A 15,097-nucleotide genomic window follows, 5' to 3' on the forward strand; every position below is an offset into this window, starting at 1 on the left:
ATATAACTAATAGTTATATTGTAGCTATCTTAGGTTTTATTTTTATTTCACAGGTAAATTTGTATTTATTTTAACTAGTTAGACTAGCTAGTAAATAGTTATTAACTATTTACTAACTGCCTAGTTAAAATAAATACGAAGTTCCTGTGAAATAAAACCTAACCTGCCTTACACTAAAAACTAACATTACAAAAAATCAAATTAATTAAATTATTCAAATACAATTTTCTAAATTACAAAAAAAATAAACACTAAATTACAAAAAATAAAAACGAATTACTCCTAATCTAATAGCCCTATCAAAATAAAAAAGCCCCCCCCCAAAAAAAAAAAACATAGCCTACACTAAACTGCCAATGGCCCTTAAAAGGGCCTTTTGTGGGGCATTGCCCCAAAGAAATCAGCTCTTTTACCTGTAAAAAAAATACAAACACACCCCAACAGTAAAACCCACCACCCAACCAACCAACCAACCCCCCCAAATAAAAAGCTATCTAAATAAACCTAAGCTAACCATTGCCATTAAAAGGGCATTTAGCTCTTTTACATTGCCCAAATCCTAATCTAAAAAAAACACCCAAAAAAACCTTAAAAAAACCTAACACTAACCCCTGACGATCCACTTACAGTTATCGAAGTCCATCCTCATCGAGCCGGCAAAGTCATCATCCAGGCGGCAAGAAGTCTTCATCCGGTCGGCCTCTTCCATCTTCATCCAGACGGCGAAGTCCTCATCCAGACGGCAAGGAGTCTTCATCCAGACGGCATCTTCTATCTTCATCCATCCGGCGAGGAGCGGGTCCATCTTCAAGACATCCGGCGCGGAGCATCCTCTTCTTACGATCGTCGCTGGAAAATGAAGTTTCCCTTTAAGTGACGTCATCCAAGATGGCGTCCCTTACATTCCTATTGGCTGAAAGATTTCTATCAGCCAATAGGAATTAAAGGGGAAAAAATCCTATTGGCTGTTGCAATCAGTCAATAGGATTGAGCTTTCATCCTATTGGCTGATTGGAACAGCTAATAGAATGAGAGCTCAATCCTATTGGCTGATTGGATCAGCCAATAGGATGAAAGCTCAATCCTATTGGCTGATTGCAACAGCCAATAGGATTTTTTCCCCTTTCATTCCTATTGGCTGATAGAAATCTTTCAGCCATTAGGAATGTAAGGGATGCCATCTTGGATGACGTCACTTAAAGGGAACCTTCATTTTGCAGCGACGACCGTAAGAAAAGGATGCTCCGCGCCGGATGTCCTGAAGATGGACCCGCTCTGTGCCAGATGGATGAAGATAGAAGATGATGTCTGGATAAAGACTTCTTTCCACTTGGATGAGGACTTTGCCGGGTGGATGAAGATCGAAGAGGCCGCATGGATGAAGACTTCTTTCCGCTTGGATGAGGACTTCGCCGGTTGGATGAGGATGGATGTCCGGACTTCGATAACTGTAAGTGGATCGTCGGGGGTTAGTGTTATTTTTTTTTAAGGTTTTTTTTGTGTGGGTTTTTTTTAGCTTAAGGTTTTGGCAATGTAAAAGAGCTAAATGCCCATTTAAGGACAATGCCCATCCAAATGCCCTTTTAAGTTTATTTAGATAGGTTTTTATTTGGGGGGGTTGGTTGGCTGGGTGGTGGGTTTTACTGTCGGGGGTGTTTGTATTTTTATTTACAGGTAAAAGAGCTGATTTATTTGGGGCAATGCCCCACAAAGGCCCTTTTAAGGGCCATTGACAGTTTAGTGTAGGCTAGGGTTTTTTTTATTTGGGGGGGCTTTTTTATTTTGATAGGGCTATTAGATTAGGAGTAATTCATTTTTATTTTTGATAATTTTGTTTTTTATTTTGGTAATTTAGTGGGGGGGTTTTGTAAGTTAGAAAATTGTATTTTAATAATTTAATTAATTAAAACATTTTGTAATGTTAGTTTTTAGTGTAAGGCAGGTTAGGTTTTATTTCACAGGTAACTTTGTATTTATTTTAACTAGGTAGTTAGTAAATAGTTAATAACTATTTACTAACTAGTCTAAAATATTATATTGTAGCTAGCTAAGGTTTTATTTTACAGGTAAGTATGTATTTAGTTTTAAATAGGAATTATTTAGGTAATAATTGTAAGGTTTATTTAGATTTATTTTAATTATATTTAAGTTAGGGGGTGTTAGGGTTAGGGTTATGCTTAGGGTTAGGTTTAGGGGTTAATATATTTATTTAGTGTTAGTGATGTTGGAGGCCAGAGGTTTAGAGGTTAATAACTTTAGTATAGTGGCGGCAACATTGGGGGCAGCAGATTAGGGGTTAATAACTGTAATGTAGGTGGCGGCGATATTGGGAGCTGCAAATTAGGGGTTAATAGTTTTATTTAGGTGGCGGCGATGTTAAGGGCGGCAGATTAGGGGATAATAACATTATCTAGGTTGCAGCAATGTTGGGGGCAGCAGATTAGTGGTGTTTAGACGTGGTTTGTATGTTAGGGCGTTAGGTTTAAACGTAACTTTTTCTTTCCCCATAGACATCAATGGGGCTGCGTTACAGAGCTTTTGTTTCCGCGATCGCAGGTGTTAGGTTTCTTTTTTGCCGGCTCTCCCCATTGATGTCTATGGGGAAATCGTGCACGAGCACGTCAAAGCAGCGCTTGTATTTTGGTGCGGTATGGAGGTCAACACCACCATATCGCCCTCACAAGCCTGCTTTTTGTAAACCTGTAATAGCAGCGCTATAGGGAAGTGACATAACGCCACTTTTGTGGCGGTCATTAATTTCTCTATAGCGCTGAAAACTTGTAATCTAGCTGTTTGTCTTGTTGTGAAAAGCTAATAAAAAGCATGTGATAAGAGGCTGTCTGTAGTGGCTTAGAAACAGGCAGAAGTGTAGAGGTTTAAATGCTATAACGTATATTAATATAACAATGTTGGTTGTGCAAAGCTGGGGAATGGGTAGTAACGTCGTTATCTATCTTTTTAAACAATAAAATGTTGGTGTAGACTGACAAAAACAAACATATATATATATATATATATATACATACATATGTGTGTGTGTGTGTATATATATATGTATATAAATTTCTGTATAAATATATATATATATATATATATATATATATAGTTACAATATAGACACACACACACATGAAATATGCATTTCATTTAAGAAGAAAAAGCAAGAAATGATACTTATATCTGTTTAAAAAACTGTTTTTGAATTAGGCAACCATATGTTTTTTTTACAATTAATACATCAATGCACTTACTAAGAACATATGCTTGGGGCTTCAAATCCTGCTGTACTTAAGTGTCTACTTTACATAAGGTACAATACAAAGTATCAAAGTCAGATAACACCTAATAATTGAAGAATGACTGCTTATCTTATTAAGAAAATCAGGACATTGGTATATAGGTTTAATTGCAACATAAAGTATACAAGTGATACCATACAACACTGTGCACTAAAAGGGCATGGAACAAGGTTCAAAGGAGATCTTCTTCGTGCCTCAAAGAAATTGGAAAGGAACTTTCATAGTGTTAAACCATATGAGCATATCCCTTTAAGAACAGTAGGAAAATTACTCACATGCTACTACTGATGTGCTCAGTACATATGGATGATCCATGTGTCTCTCCATGTTATGAGGGGGCCAGGCACCGGACCCTTCTTACAATTACTTAGAAAAGAGGTCTGAAGGTACAATTTCTTTGACAGCCGTTGGGACCCCACAGTGACTGACAACTATTTCCTTTCTATTTAACAAGGACTTTGCCTTTTTTATTCAATTGTATTTTTGTCAATAAATATTGGAACCCTCTACTAACAATACGGTAGCAGCATTAACCAGCCACTTGTAATGGCTGATTATTTATTGTGCGTCCGTAAACAGGTGAATTTGCCCATATATACGGGCACGCAATATATTAGCGCTCCACTTGTAATCTAGTGTTGTTATTTAAAATAGCTACTTTTTTCTGTTGTTTCTCCATCTATACTGAAAATATAGGTAACAAACTTTTTTATAACAAGTTATTTGGAACACATTAAAGGGACAGTCTACACTAAAATTGTTATTGTTTAAAAAGATAGATAACGCCTTTACTACCCATTCCCCAGCTTTGCACAAACAACATATATTAATATACTTTATAACATTTAAACTCTAAATATCTGCCTGTTTCATAGGCTCTATGTCAGGGTTTTTTCCCTGTTTTGTTTGCCATGTGCTGCTGGCAGCCATTTTACTCACCTCTCTTGCTGACTATGGTGCATTGTAGGGGATGCTGCTCATTTCCTGCACTTCCTTTTATGGCCAGACTGGTGTGCATCATCCGTGTGAGACAGGATGCAGTCTCAGAATTGTGATGTCATCACTTATTATTTAAAGGGCCTCTGTTCAGTATGCTTTGCCTTTGCGTTGTCTCAGACCTGTTTGTGAGAGTTCCTGTGTATTACCTGGCTGCCTGACGTCCTTCCTGGTTCCTGATCCCTGGCTTGTTCCTGACTCTGCTGTTTTCCTTGTTCCTGATTCCGGCTCGTCTGACTACTCGCTTTGGCTCCTGATTCGGCTCGTCTGACTACCAGCTCTGGTTTTGATTCCTGGCTTGTTATTTGACTTGTGGACTTTTTATTATTTTTTGCTATTAATAAAGGTATGATTATTTTTGCACTTCCTGTCTCAGTCTGAATCCTGGCACCCTGACACTCTATAGACAACCTCTTATCACATGCTTTTTTATTTGCTCTTCACAACAGGAGTCTGCTAGTTCATGTGGGCCATGTTGATAACATTGTGTTCACACCCGGGGAGTTATTTAAGAGTTAGCACAACACAGTACTAAATGCAAGTTTATAGATAATAAATACAAAGTCATGTGATCAGGGGGCTGTCAGAAGAGGCTTAGATACAAGGTAATCCCAGAGGTAAAAAGTATATTTTTAAACAATACACATTCTATTGTAGACTGTCCCTTTAAGGTGCTATTTAAAATAGTTAATTTTGCTTGTTGTTTCCCCATCTATGCTGAAAATATGGATAACAAATTGTTTTATAACAAATCATTTGGAACACATTAAGGGACAGTAAAGTAAAAATTAAACTTACACGATTCAGATAGAGCGTGCAAATTTTAAACAACTTTTCCAATTTACTTCTATCAACTTTGCTTTGTTCTCTTGGTATCTTTTATTGAAGAGTAAAAGTAGGTAATCAAATTTGATAACAGAAGTCAATTGGAAAATTGTTTAAAATTGCTTGCTCTATCTGAATCATTAACGTTTCATTTTGACTTTACTGTCCCTTTAAGGGGAAATACATTTATATAGTGCCGTGTCTCTTTAAATTACAAATACAGAATGGTTTATATATTACATTTGTTTTCTACTATGCATAATTAAACATTTTCATTTACAACATCAAAGTATTTCTTTTCCTAGAATTCTAATGAAACCTTTCACAATGTATTTTCACAAGAATGTACTTATGAAATTACTGACCTTTATAAACAGATTGTGCCACCGTACATTCATTATAACTTGATGTAACCATTAATTTATTATCAGAAAGTATCTAAAAAGGTTGGAAAATAGATTGCAGCCACATGCACACATATCTTGAGGGAAATATGGAAGGAAATAAACAATTCTCTTAAAGGGATATGAAATTCATAGGGACATATTTAATTTTACACAGTAAACAACTTTGTCATATACTTTATGTATTAAATTTCCTATGTAATTTAAAGGGACATGAAACTATATAGAAAATACAATTTTAAAAGCAAGTTTCCAATTTACTTCTATTATCAAATTTGCTTCGTTCTCGTGTTATTCTTTGTTGAAGAGATATCTAGATAGGTAGCGTGCACACACATGTCTTGAGCGCTCCATAACAGGAAACAGTGCTGCCATCTAGTGCTCTTGATCATGTATAACATTTTGCAAAACTGCTGACATATAGTACTGCAGACAGATGCACACTCATGAGCTTTACAACCCTGCTTTTCAGCAAAGGATAACAATAAAACAAAGAAAATTTGATAATAGAAGTAATTTGGAAAGTCGTTTAAAATTGTATGCTCTGCCTGAATCATGAACAAAAATGTTTTTATTTCCCTTTAAAGGGACACTCAAGCTAAAATTAAACTTTCATGATTCGGATAGAGCAAGTGGAAATAGACTTCCATTATGACATTGTGCATAGACTTTTTATATGGACTCTTTCTGAGGCACCAGCTCCTACTGAGCATGTGCAAGAGTTCACAATGTATACTTATATTAGTCTGTGATTGGCTGATGGTTGTCAAATTGAAGTAAACTTTGAAATTAGTGAATATAAAATCTGCTGCTCATTTAAAATTCAGAGTAGGTGCTATTACATTATCTTTTTATTATGTGCTTTTTTTATTATGCAATTCTACTGGCCCTTTAAAAGAGTGCTAACAAAATAACAGTTAAAATGCTTATAAAATATTTATTTTGTATAAAGATCTTTTTCAATATTGTGCTTCTTTTGGACAGATAATGATTTCTAAAAGTTACCCAGTATTGCCAACGTGCTTCTCCGTCAATCACAAATACAAAATGCTTCTGCTGAAAATATCCCTCAAACACAAAACTGTTCCTTCCCATAAACAACACAAAATCTATATTTGCCATGTTGATCTTGCAATATCTTAAACAATAAATTAGACACAATTAAAGACAAAATGGTCATATCCAGGGTTTGTCGAATAAATCACTGGTGGAAGAGTGTGATTAGTATGTAGTGAAGCTAAAAAACCCCATAGATATATCTGTGTATGTCTCTCTAAGGGATTTGAACAGGGGCATTATGGGCAGAGTGGGCATGTGTATTTGTTGGGCTATTGGTTAATAGTGTATTAAAAGTTTATTAACATTTTACATTCAAAGGGACACTCTTTCCTGCCATGTAGTGCTCCAGGCGCCTACATAGGTATCTCTTTAACAAAGTATACCATGAGAACAAAGCAAATGTGATTATTGAAGTAAATTGGAAACTTTTTCAAAATTGTATGGTGATGCTGGCAATTCTTCAAAGCCTAAGATGTAAAGTATATAGCATTCACTTCTATCCACAGTTTCAAGTATCCATGGAAGGTCTTAGAACATATTACCTGCAGGTACAGGGGGGGCTACTGTGTACATTAATATAAGTAACTCACTCTTTGGGGGATCACATGTGGGAGCAGCCATTAGAAGGCGGGGGGCAGTACCCCACCAGGCCTCTTCCTCATTAAGATGCCTATCAGTACTATTCAAAATCAAGCGTATTGGCAAATCCTCTTGAAAGTAGCTTGAAATGTGGGCAACAACTATTTTAAATGACCACACAGTATTACTAACAGTCATAAATTGTTGCAGGACACAATATGCTCTTCGGTTTTTCACACCACCACCAAGGGTGTTCAAAAAACAAATAGAATTGTCACAGGCTAATTTCAGCAAAGGGGCGAAACGAAGTAGATATCTTGAAGTATATGGATGCAAGTTGTAAGTTGCAAGCCGTACAATGCAAGCTGTAAGATGCAAGCTGTATGATGCAAGCTGTAGGATTTAAGCTGTAAAATGCAAGCTGTAGGATGCAAGCTGTAAGATGCAAGCTGTAGGATACAAGCTGTATGATACAAGCTGTAGGATGCAAGCTGTAGGATTTAAGCTGTAAAAGGAAAGTTGTAGGATGCAAGCTGTAATATGCAAGCCGTAGTATACAAGCTGTAAGATACAAGTTGTAGGATGCAAGCTGTAGGATGCAAGCTGTAAGATACAAGCTGTAGGATGCAAGCCTTAGCATACAAGCTGTAAGATACAAGCTGTAAGATGCAAGCTGTAAGATACAAGTTGTAGGATGCAAGCTGTAAGATACAAGCTGTAGGATGCAGGTTGTAGGATGCAAGCTGTAAGATGCAAGCCTTAGTATACAAGCTGTAAAATACAAGCTGTAGAATACAAGCTGTTGGATGCAAGCTGTAGGATGCAAGCTGTAGTATACAAGCTGTAGGATGCAAGCTGTAGGATACAAGCTGTAGGATACAAGCTGTAAGATGCAAGTTGTAAGATGCAAGCTGTAAGATGCAAGCAGTTAGATGCAAGCTGTAGGATACAAGCTGTATGATACAAGCTGTAGGATGCAAGCTGTAGGATTTAAGCTGTAAAAGGCAAGTTGTAGGATGCAAGCTGTAATATGCATGCCGTAGTATACAAGCTGTAAGATACAAGCTGTAGGATGCAAGCCGTAGGATGCAAGCTGTAAGATACAAGCTGTAAGATGAAAGCTGTAAGATACAAGTTGTAGGATGCAAGCTGTAAGATACAAGCTGTAGGATGCAGGTTGTAGGATGCAAGCTGTAAGATGCAAGCCGTAGTATACAAGCTGTAAAATACAAGCTGTAGAATACAAGCTGTTGGATGCAAGCTGTAGGATGCAAGCTGTAGGATACAAGCTGTAAGAAAGATGCAAGTTGTAAGATGCAAGTTGTAAGATGCAAGCAGTTAGATGCAAGCTGTAAGATGCAAGCTGTAGGATACAAGCTGTATGATACAAGCTGTAGGATGCAAGCTGTAGGATTTAAGCTGTAAAATGCAAGCTGTAGGATGCAAGCTGTAAGATGCAAGCTGTAGGATACAAGCTGTATGATACAAGCTGTAGGATGCAAGCTGTAGGATTTAAGCTGTAAAAGGAAAGTTGTAGGATGCAAGCTGTAATATGCAAGCCGTAGTATACAAGCTGTAAGATACAAGTTGTAGGATGCAAGCTGTAGGATGCAAGCTGTAAGATACAAGCTAGGATGCAAGCCGTAGCATACAAGCTGTAAGATACAAGCTGTAAGATGCAAGCTGTAAGATACAAGTTGTAGGATGCAAGCTGTAAGATACAAGCTGTAGGATGCAGGTTGTAGGATGCAAGCTGTAAGATGCAAGCTGTAGTATACAAGCTGTAAAATACAAGCTGTAGAATACAAGCTGTTGGATGCAAACTGTAGGATGCAAGCTGTAGTATACAAGCTGTAGGATACAAGCTGTAGGATACAAGCTGTAGGATACAAGCTGTAAGATGCAAGTTGTAAGATGCAAGCTGTAAGATGCAAGCAGTTAGATGCAAGCAGTAAGATACAAGCTGTAGGATACAAGCTGTAGGATACAAGCTGTAGGATGCAAGCTGTAAGATGCAAGCAGTAAGATACAAGCTGTAGGATACAAGCTGTAGGATGCAACCAGTTAGATTTAAGCAGAAAGATACAAGCTGTAGGATACAAGCTGTAGGATGCAAGCTGTAGGATGCAAGCTGTAAGATGCAAGCTCTAAGATGCAAGCTGAAGGATGCAATCTGTAAGATGCAAGCTGTAGGATGCAAGCAGTTAGATGCAAGCAGTTAGATGCAAGCAGTTAGAATCAAGCTGTAGGATACAAGCTGTAAGATGCATTGCAAGCTGTAGGATGCAAGCTGTAGGATGCAAGTTGTAGGATGCAAGCTCTAGGGTGCAAGCTCTAGGATGCAAGCTGCTGTAGGATGCAAGCTTTAAGATGCAAACTGTAGGATACAAGCTGTAAGATGAAAGCTTTAAGATGCAAGCTGTAGGATACAAGATGTAGGAAATAATACTGTTGAAAAGAAATGGGATTTCTTTTTTTTAACCAAGCTGACAAACTCTTCTGACAAAATGGTATTTGAACTTAAGTCACATTTTAGTCTTTTCAAGATTGTGTAACTTTACAACAAGATTCAAAGAGATGAGCCATGTGCGTAAAGTCGTATTTTGCTAAAATAATTGTCCATATGGATCAAGCCATATGCGCATTGCCGTGTGTATAGTGAGATTCTACAGCAAGCAGATGGGGGAAGTTTTATTATGGCGTGATTAGGTATGGATTTGTGTGGCCCAGATAAGCACACACAATTTTTCAATAGCAATTTCACACAATATGATTGACAGACGTGTGCAAATTGCTCTCCTTTACTGTTTCCTGCAACAATCTATGCTTCTGGTCTTGTATATGTGAAAAGCATGTGCGTTATTTTGCTGTTACATTAGATTTTGTATAGCGGGCACCCATATTTTGCGTGGATTTGCCTGTATACTTGACTTTGAATAGAGCTGTTTTAATCAACGAAAACACAAACATATATCATTGTCAAATATTTTTGTCAAGTTTTCAGTCGACAAATGGAACTCTTCTGCAAGAATAATTTTGCCGTGGAGGCTATTCTAACAAAAATATTTTAAGTTACTAAACAAGATACATATGTTATACAGTGCAACATAAACCCCAAGAGAAAAGGTGAATGTATAGTACAATAGAATCTAATGAAAAAACTTCATCTTTCTAGATGTTAAAGCAAGTAAATTAACCAACAGCCTTTATGGTTTACATTAGTTCTCTGCTCTGCTATAAAGTCTAAAGCTTATTAGATCTTACTGTACAGATGATTTAATAATAAACCTGAATCTGTAATGGCTGAAAATGTGTTTGTACAATGCTAGGATGTGATGAGTCAGACATCTTATGCAGGTTTATCAGCCATTACATTTATCCCCTGTTTGCAAAGCATTGTTAAAGGGATAATAAAATCAAATCTCCCTGTAAAATGTTTAATTAATGAAAAACAACAGCATTTAGTTATTTATTTTCCCTGTTCTTGCTGCAGAATACCTCTAAAAGAATGTGCTTGTTCTGTTCTCCAAAGAGACAAGAGTGCCTACATTATAATTAAAGGGACAGTCTACTGTCTACACTAACATTGTTATTGTTTAAAAAGATAGATAACACCTTTACTAACAAATTCACCAGCTTTGCACAACCATCGTTGTTATATTAGTATACTTTATAACCTTTAAACCTCTAAATTTATGCCTGTTTCTAATCCACTACAGACAGCCTCTTATCACATGTTTTTTATTAGCTTTTCACAAGAGACTTCTAGTTCATGTGGGCCATACAGATAACAATGTGCTCTCTCCTGTGGAGTTGTGCCGGACACAGCATTAATTGGCTAAAATGAAACTCAATAGATAATAAATAAATAGCCATGTGATCAGGGGGCTGTCAGAAGAGGCTTAGATACAAGCTAATAACAGAGGTAAAAAGTATATTAATATAACCATGTTGGTTATACAAAACTGGGGAATGGGTAATAAAGGGATTATCTATCTTTACAAACAATAACAATTTTGGAGTGTACTGTCCTTTTTAAGCACAAAATGTACCTGAGGCTGCAACAGTGATTGGTTAACTCAAAGCACAATCTCATTTACATTTGTCCCTAATTGGTCACATCAAAAAAGACCAGAAACATGAAATCCATCTGGCTTTTCAAGTGGTGTAACAAACTGCTACACTTGTGAGAAATAACAAAATGAGTGTTTAAGGGACATTCTAGTCAAAAATAAACTTTCATGATTCAGAAAGGGCTTGTAATAAAAAAAAAAAACTTTCCAAAGTACTTTATTATCATCAATTTTGCTTTGTTCTCTTATTATTCTTAATTGAAAGCTAAACCTAGGAGGCTCATATGCTATTTTTTTAGCCCTTGAAGGCCGCCGCTTATCTGAATGGATTTTTTTTTACAACTAGAGGGCGTTAGTTCATGTGGGTTATATAGATAATATTGTGGTTACACCCGTAGAGTTACATAGGAGTTAGCACTGATTGGTTTCAAGTCCCTTTAATTAACCAGACACACAAAGTATTTTTTCTTTTCCTGCCGGTTTATTAAACCGGAATTGAACAAATCTTTCTAAAGCATACGCATGGAGTTCATAAAAATAAACTTTATTTACACTACAGTACCACATGCACTGTTTCCTCAAGTATTAAAGTATCTATCTATCTATCTATCTATCTATCTATCTATCTATCTACCATCTATATATCTCAGTTACTATTATTTATTAATATGATTTTCTTAATAAGGGTTTAGTAATTAATGGTTTTTATTATGTCTATTTTATCTATTTTTTTATCTGTCTATTATCTGTTTGTCTGTCTATCTACTGTATCTATCTATCTATCTATCTATCTATCTCAGTTACTATTAATTATAAATATGTTTTTCTTAATTAGGGTTTAGTAGTTACTGGTTTTTATTATGTCTATTTTATCTGTTTATTATCTGTCTGTCTATCTATCTAACTATCAAGTACAATCACTATAAATTACTAATACGTTTTCCATAATTAGGGTTTAGTAGTTACTTGTTTTTATGGAGCATCCTATAGCAAAATAAACAAATAACTACAAATAAATACATTTTAAAAAATGTACTGAATAATATACATTGCTTTGTTTTGTTTTAAAATGTCCCTTCTAAGGTTAGTGAACACTTTAAAAATAAATGCATCTTACCCAATGTTAGGTAAAATATACTTTACTTACTTAATGGATCTTAGTTGGCAAATATATGACCATTGATTTAAATTAATGACTGTGCCATACAGTGTGACATGGGAAGCTGTCCTGTCACATTAATGTCAATTTAAGATCTTTTAATGGTTCTTATAAATTAGATTTGAGAGAAGAAGCAAGAGGCAGATGGATGTCTGTCACTTCAGTGAATAGCTAAGATGACACGAGTGTCAGTATATCAGAGCATTCTTTTAGAATATTCTTCATTTGCAGAGAAGATTCTAACATTGTCTATATCTTCTAACAAAGGAATGACTGCATATAATTATTTCATTGTGGTGCTAATATTACTAAACATGTTAGTTACTATTTACACAGATGAAACACATTTCTTTAATCTAATGCTACAAATATTTATTTTTACAATGACAGTAGTCACTAAAGAAGAATTATATGTCCACCTCATCGAGCATATACGGTTTAACACATTGCAAAACAAATTAGCTCTGAAAATGACAGCTACATCGCACATGCTACAAGAAAGACATTTTTTTTCTCTAGATTTATTTGTGGGTTAATAGCTTTTGACACATTTAAAGATGAAAAGTTAAAAAGTAAGCTAAATGGTAAGGACTATTTACAAAGCAAAAACTGAAAGCAAAATTGTAATATAAAGGGCTACTAATTTTTGGCGCGGCCGCAAATGGGCAAATTCGGGCAAGTTATAAGGGGTTAAAAGTGTCAGGTGTGGGGTGTTAGGAAATAAATATATACATATAAACACATAAATATATATGTGTGTATATTCATATACATATATATATTTCAATTTGGTGCCCATTGGTGCGCGACTTACCCCCTTCGCTGCGCTAGTTCTCCTGCCGTGTCTGGCGGGATGAGAATGAGGCTCCCATTGGAACCCATGGAAGCGAGCTCTCGTGAGCGCAATGCTTCCGTGGAATATGAACGCGAGGTTGCGTTTGCATTGCACCTCACTTGTAATACCAGCGCACATTTGCCTGCGCAGGCATTACTCTGTTGAGCGCAAATATCGGTTTCGCAGAAGCGATACTTTGGGCTCAACTTGTAATCTGGCCCAAAATATTTAAATGGACAGTAAAGTCCAAAAAAACTTTCATGTTTCAAATTGGGCATGTCATTTTAAAAAACTTTACAATTTACTTTTATCACAAATTTTGCTTTGTTCTCTTGGTATTCTTTGTTGAATGCTAAACATAGGAAGGCTCATATGATAATTTCTAATCCCTTGAAGGCCGCCTCTTATCACATGCTTTTGTATTTGCTTTTCACAACAGGGGAGAGCTAGTTCATGTAAACCATATAGATAACATTGTGATCACACCTGTGGATTGTGGCAGACACTGCACTAATTGGCTAAAATTAAAGTCAATAGAATGTCATGTGATCAGGGGGCTGTCAGTAGATGCTTAGATATAAGGTAATCACAGGGGTAAAAAGTATATTAATATAACTGTGTTGGTTATGCAAATCTGTGGGATGGGTAATAAAGGAATTATCTATCTTTTAAAACATCAAAAATTATGGTGTTGACTGTCCCTTTAAAGGAACATGAAACCTTCATTTTTTTTTCTTGCAGGATTAAGATAGAGCATACAATTTTAAACAACTTTCCAATTTACTTTTATTCTCAAAATTGCTTCATTCTCTTGTTATCCTTTGTTACCAGTACATTGCTGCTTCTGAGCTTACCTAGGTATGCTTTTCAAATAAGGATTCCAAAAAAATGAAGCAAATTAGATAATAGAAGTAAATTGAAAAGTTGTATAGAATTACATGCTCTATATGCAAGTTCACAGGAATGTTAAAGGGATAGTATAGGCAAAATTAAACTTTCATGATTCAGATAGAGCATGTAATTATAAGCAACTTTCTACTTTACCCCTGCTGGAATGTAAGTTTAGAAGCCGGCCCATTTTTGGTTCAGCACCTGGGTAGCGATTGCTGATTGGTGTCTAAATGTAGCCATCCAATCAGCAAGCGCTACCCAGGTTCTGAACCAAAAATGGGCCGGCTTCTAAGCTTATATTACAGCTGTTTTAAATAAAGATCCCAAAAGAACAAAGAATAATTGATAATAGGAGTAAATTAGAAAGTTTCTTAAAATTGAATGCTATAACTGAATCATGATAGTTTATTTTTGACTATACTATCCCTTTAACATTCCTGTAAACTTGCATATAGAGCATGTAAGTCTATACAACTTTTCAATTTACTTCTATTATCTAATTTGCTTAATTTTTGGGGAATGCTTCTTTAACTAAAATAGAATTGCATAATGAACAAGGACATAATTAAAAGATTATGCAACAACACATACTCTGAATTTTAAATAAGAAGTAGATTTATTTCTGACAAATTTCAAAATGTCATTAATTTGTTACCCCACATCATGTGACAGCCATTAGCCAATCACAGAGTCATATAAAACTTTAACTTGCGCCCATGATAAGTAGTAGCTGCTGCCTAGGAAACTGTGAATATAATGTCTCTTAAATCCACATACTCAGTCTAAATCATGAAAGTTTAATTTTGAGTTTACTGACCTATGAAAAAAGTATGCATCATGTGTGATAGGTGTCTATTATGCTCAAATATCTTTTAATGCTAGCACAATGTATAGTGCTTGTCTCTTTCATTCATACACAAAAATCTATAGTTTCTTATGCAAATCAAGTACAAACAGGTAAGTGGCATTCAAATTAA

At 35.8% G+C, this 15,097-nt stretch overlaps 1 protein-coding gene across 1 annotated transcript; it reads right to left on the reverse strand.

The window, feature by feature from the left end:
- Positions 1–7,662: 7,662 nt before the first annotated feature.
- Positions 7,663–9,748, reverse strand: LOC128638801 (dynein heavy chain). The gene is made up of 3 exons (XM_053690936.1): positions 9,724–9,748; positions 9,417–9,581; positions 7,663–9,209 (listed from the first exon to the last, which is right to left on the reverse strand). Exons 1-3 carry the CDS (start codon positions 9,746–9,748, stop codon positions 7,663–7,665), a joined length of 1,737 nt encoding a protein of 578 aa, XP_053546911.1.
- Between the last annotated feature and the right edge of the window lie 5,349 nt (positions 9,749–15,097).

Source organism: Bombina bombina, chromosome 8 (genome assembly GCF_027579735.1).
Source record: "Bombina bombina isolate aBomBom1 chromosome 8, aBomBom1.pri, whole genome shotgun sequence".
NCBI lineage: Eukaryota > Metazoa > Chordata > Amphibia > Anura > Bombinatoridae > Bombina > Bombina bombina.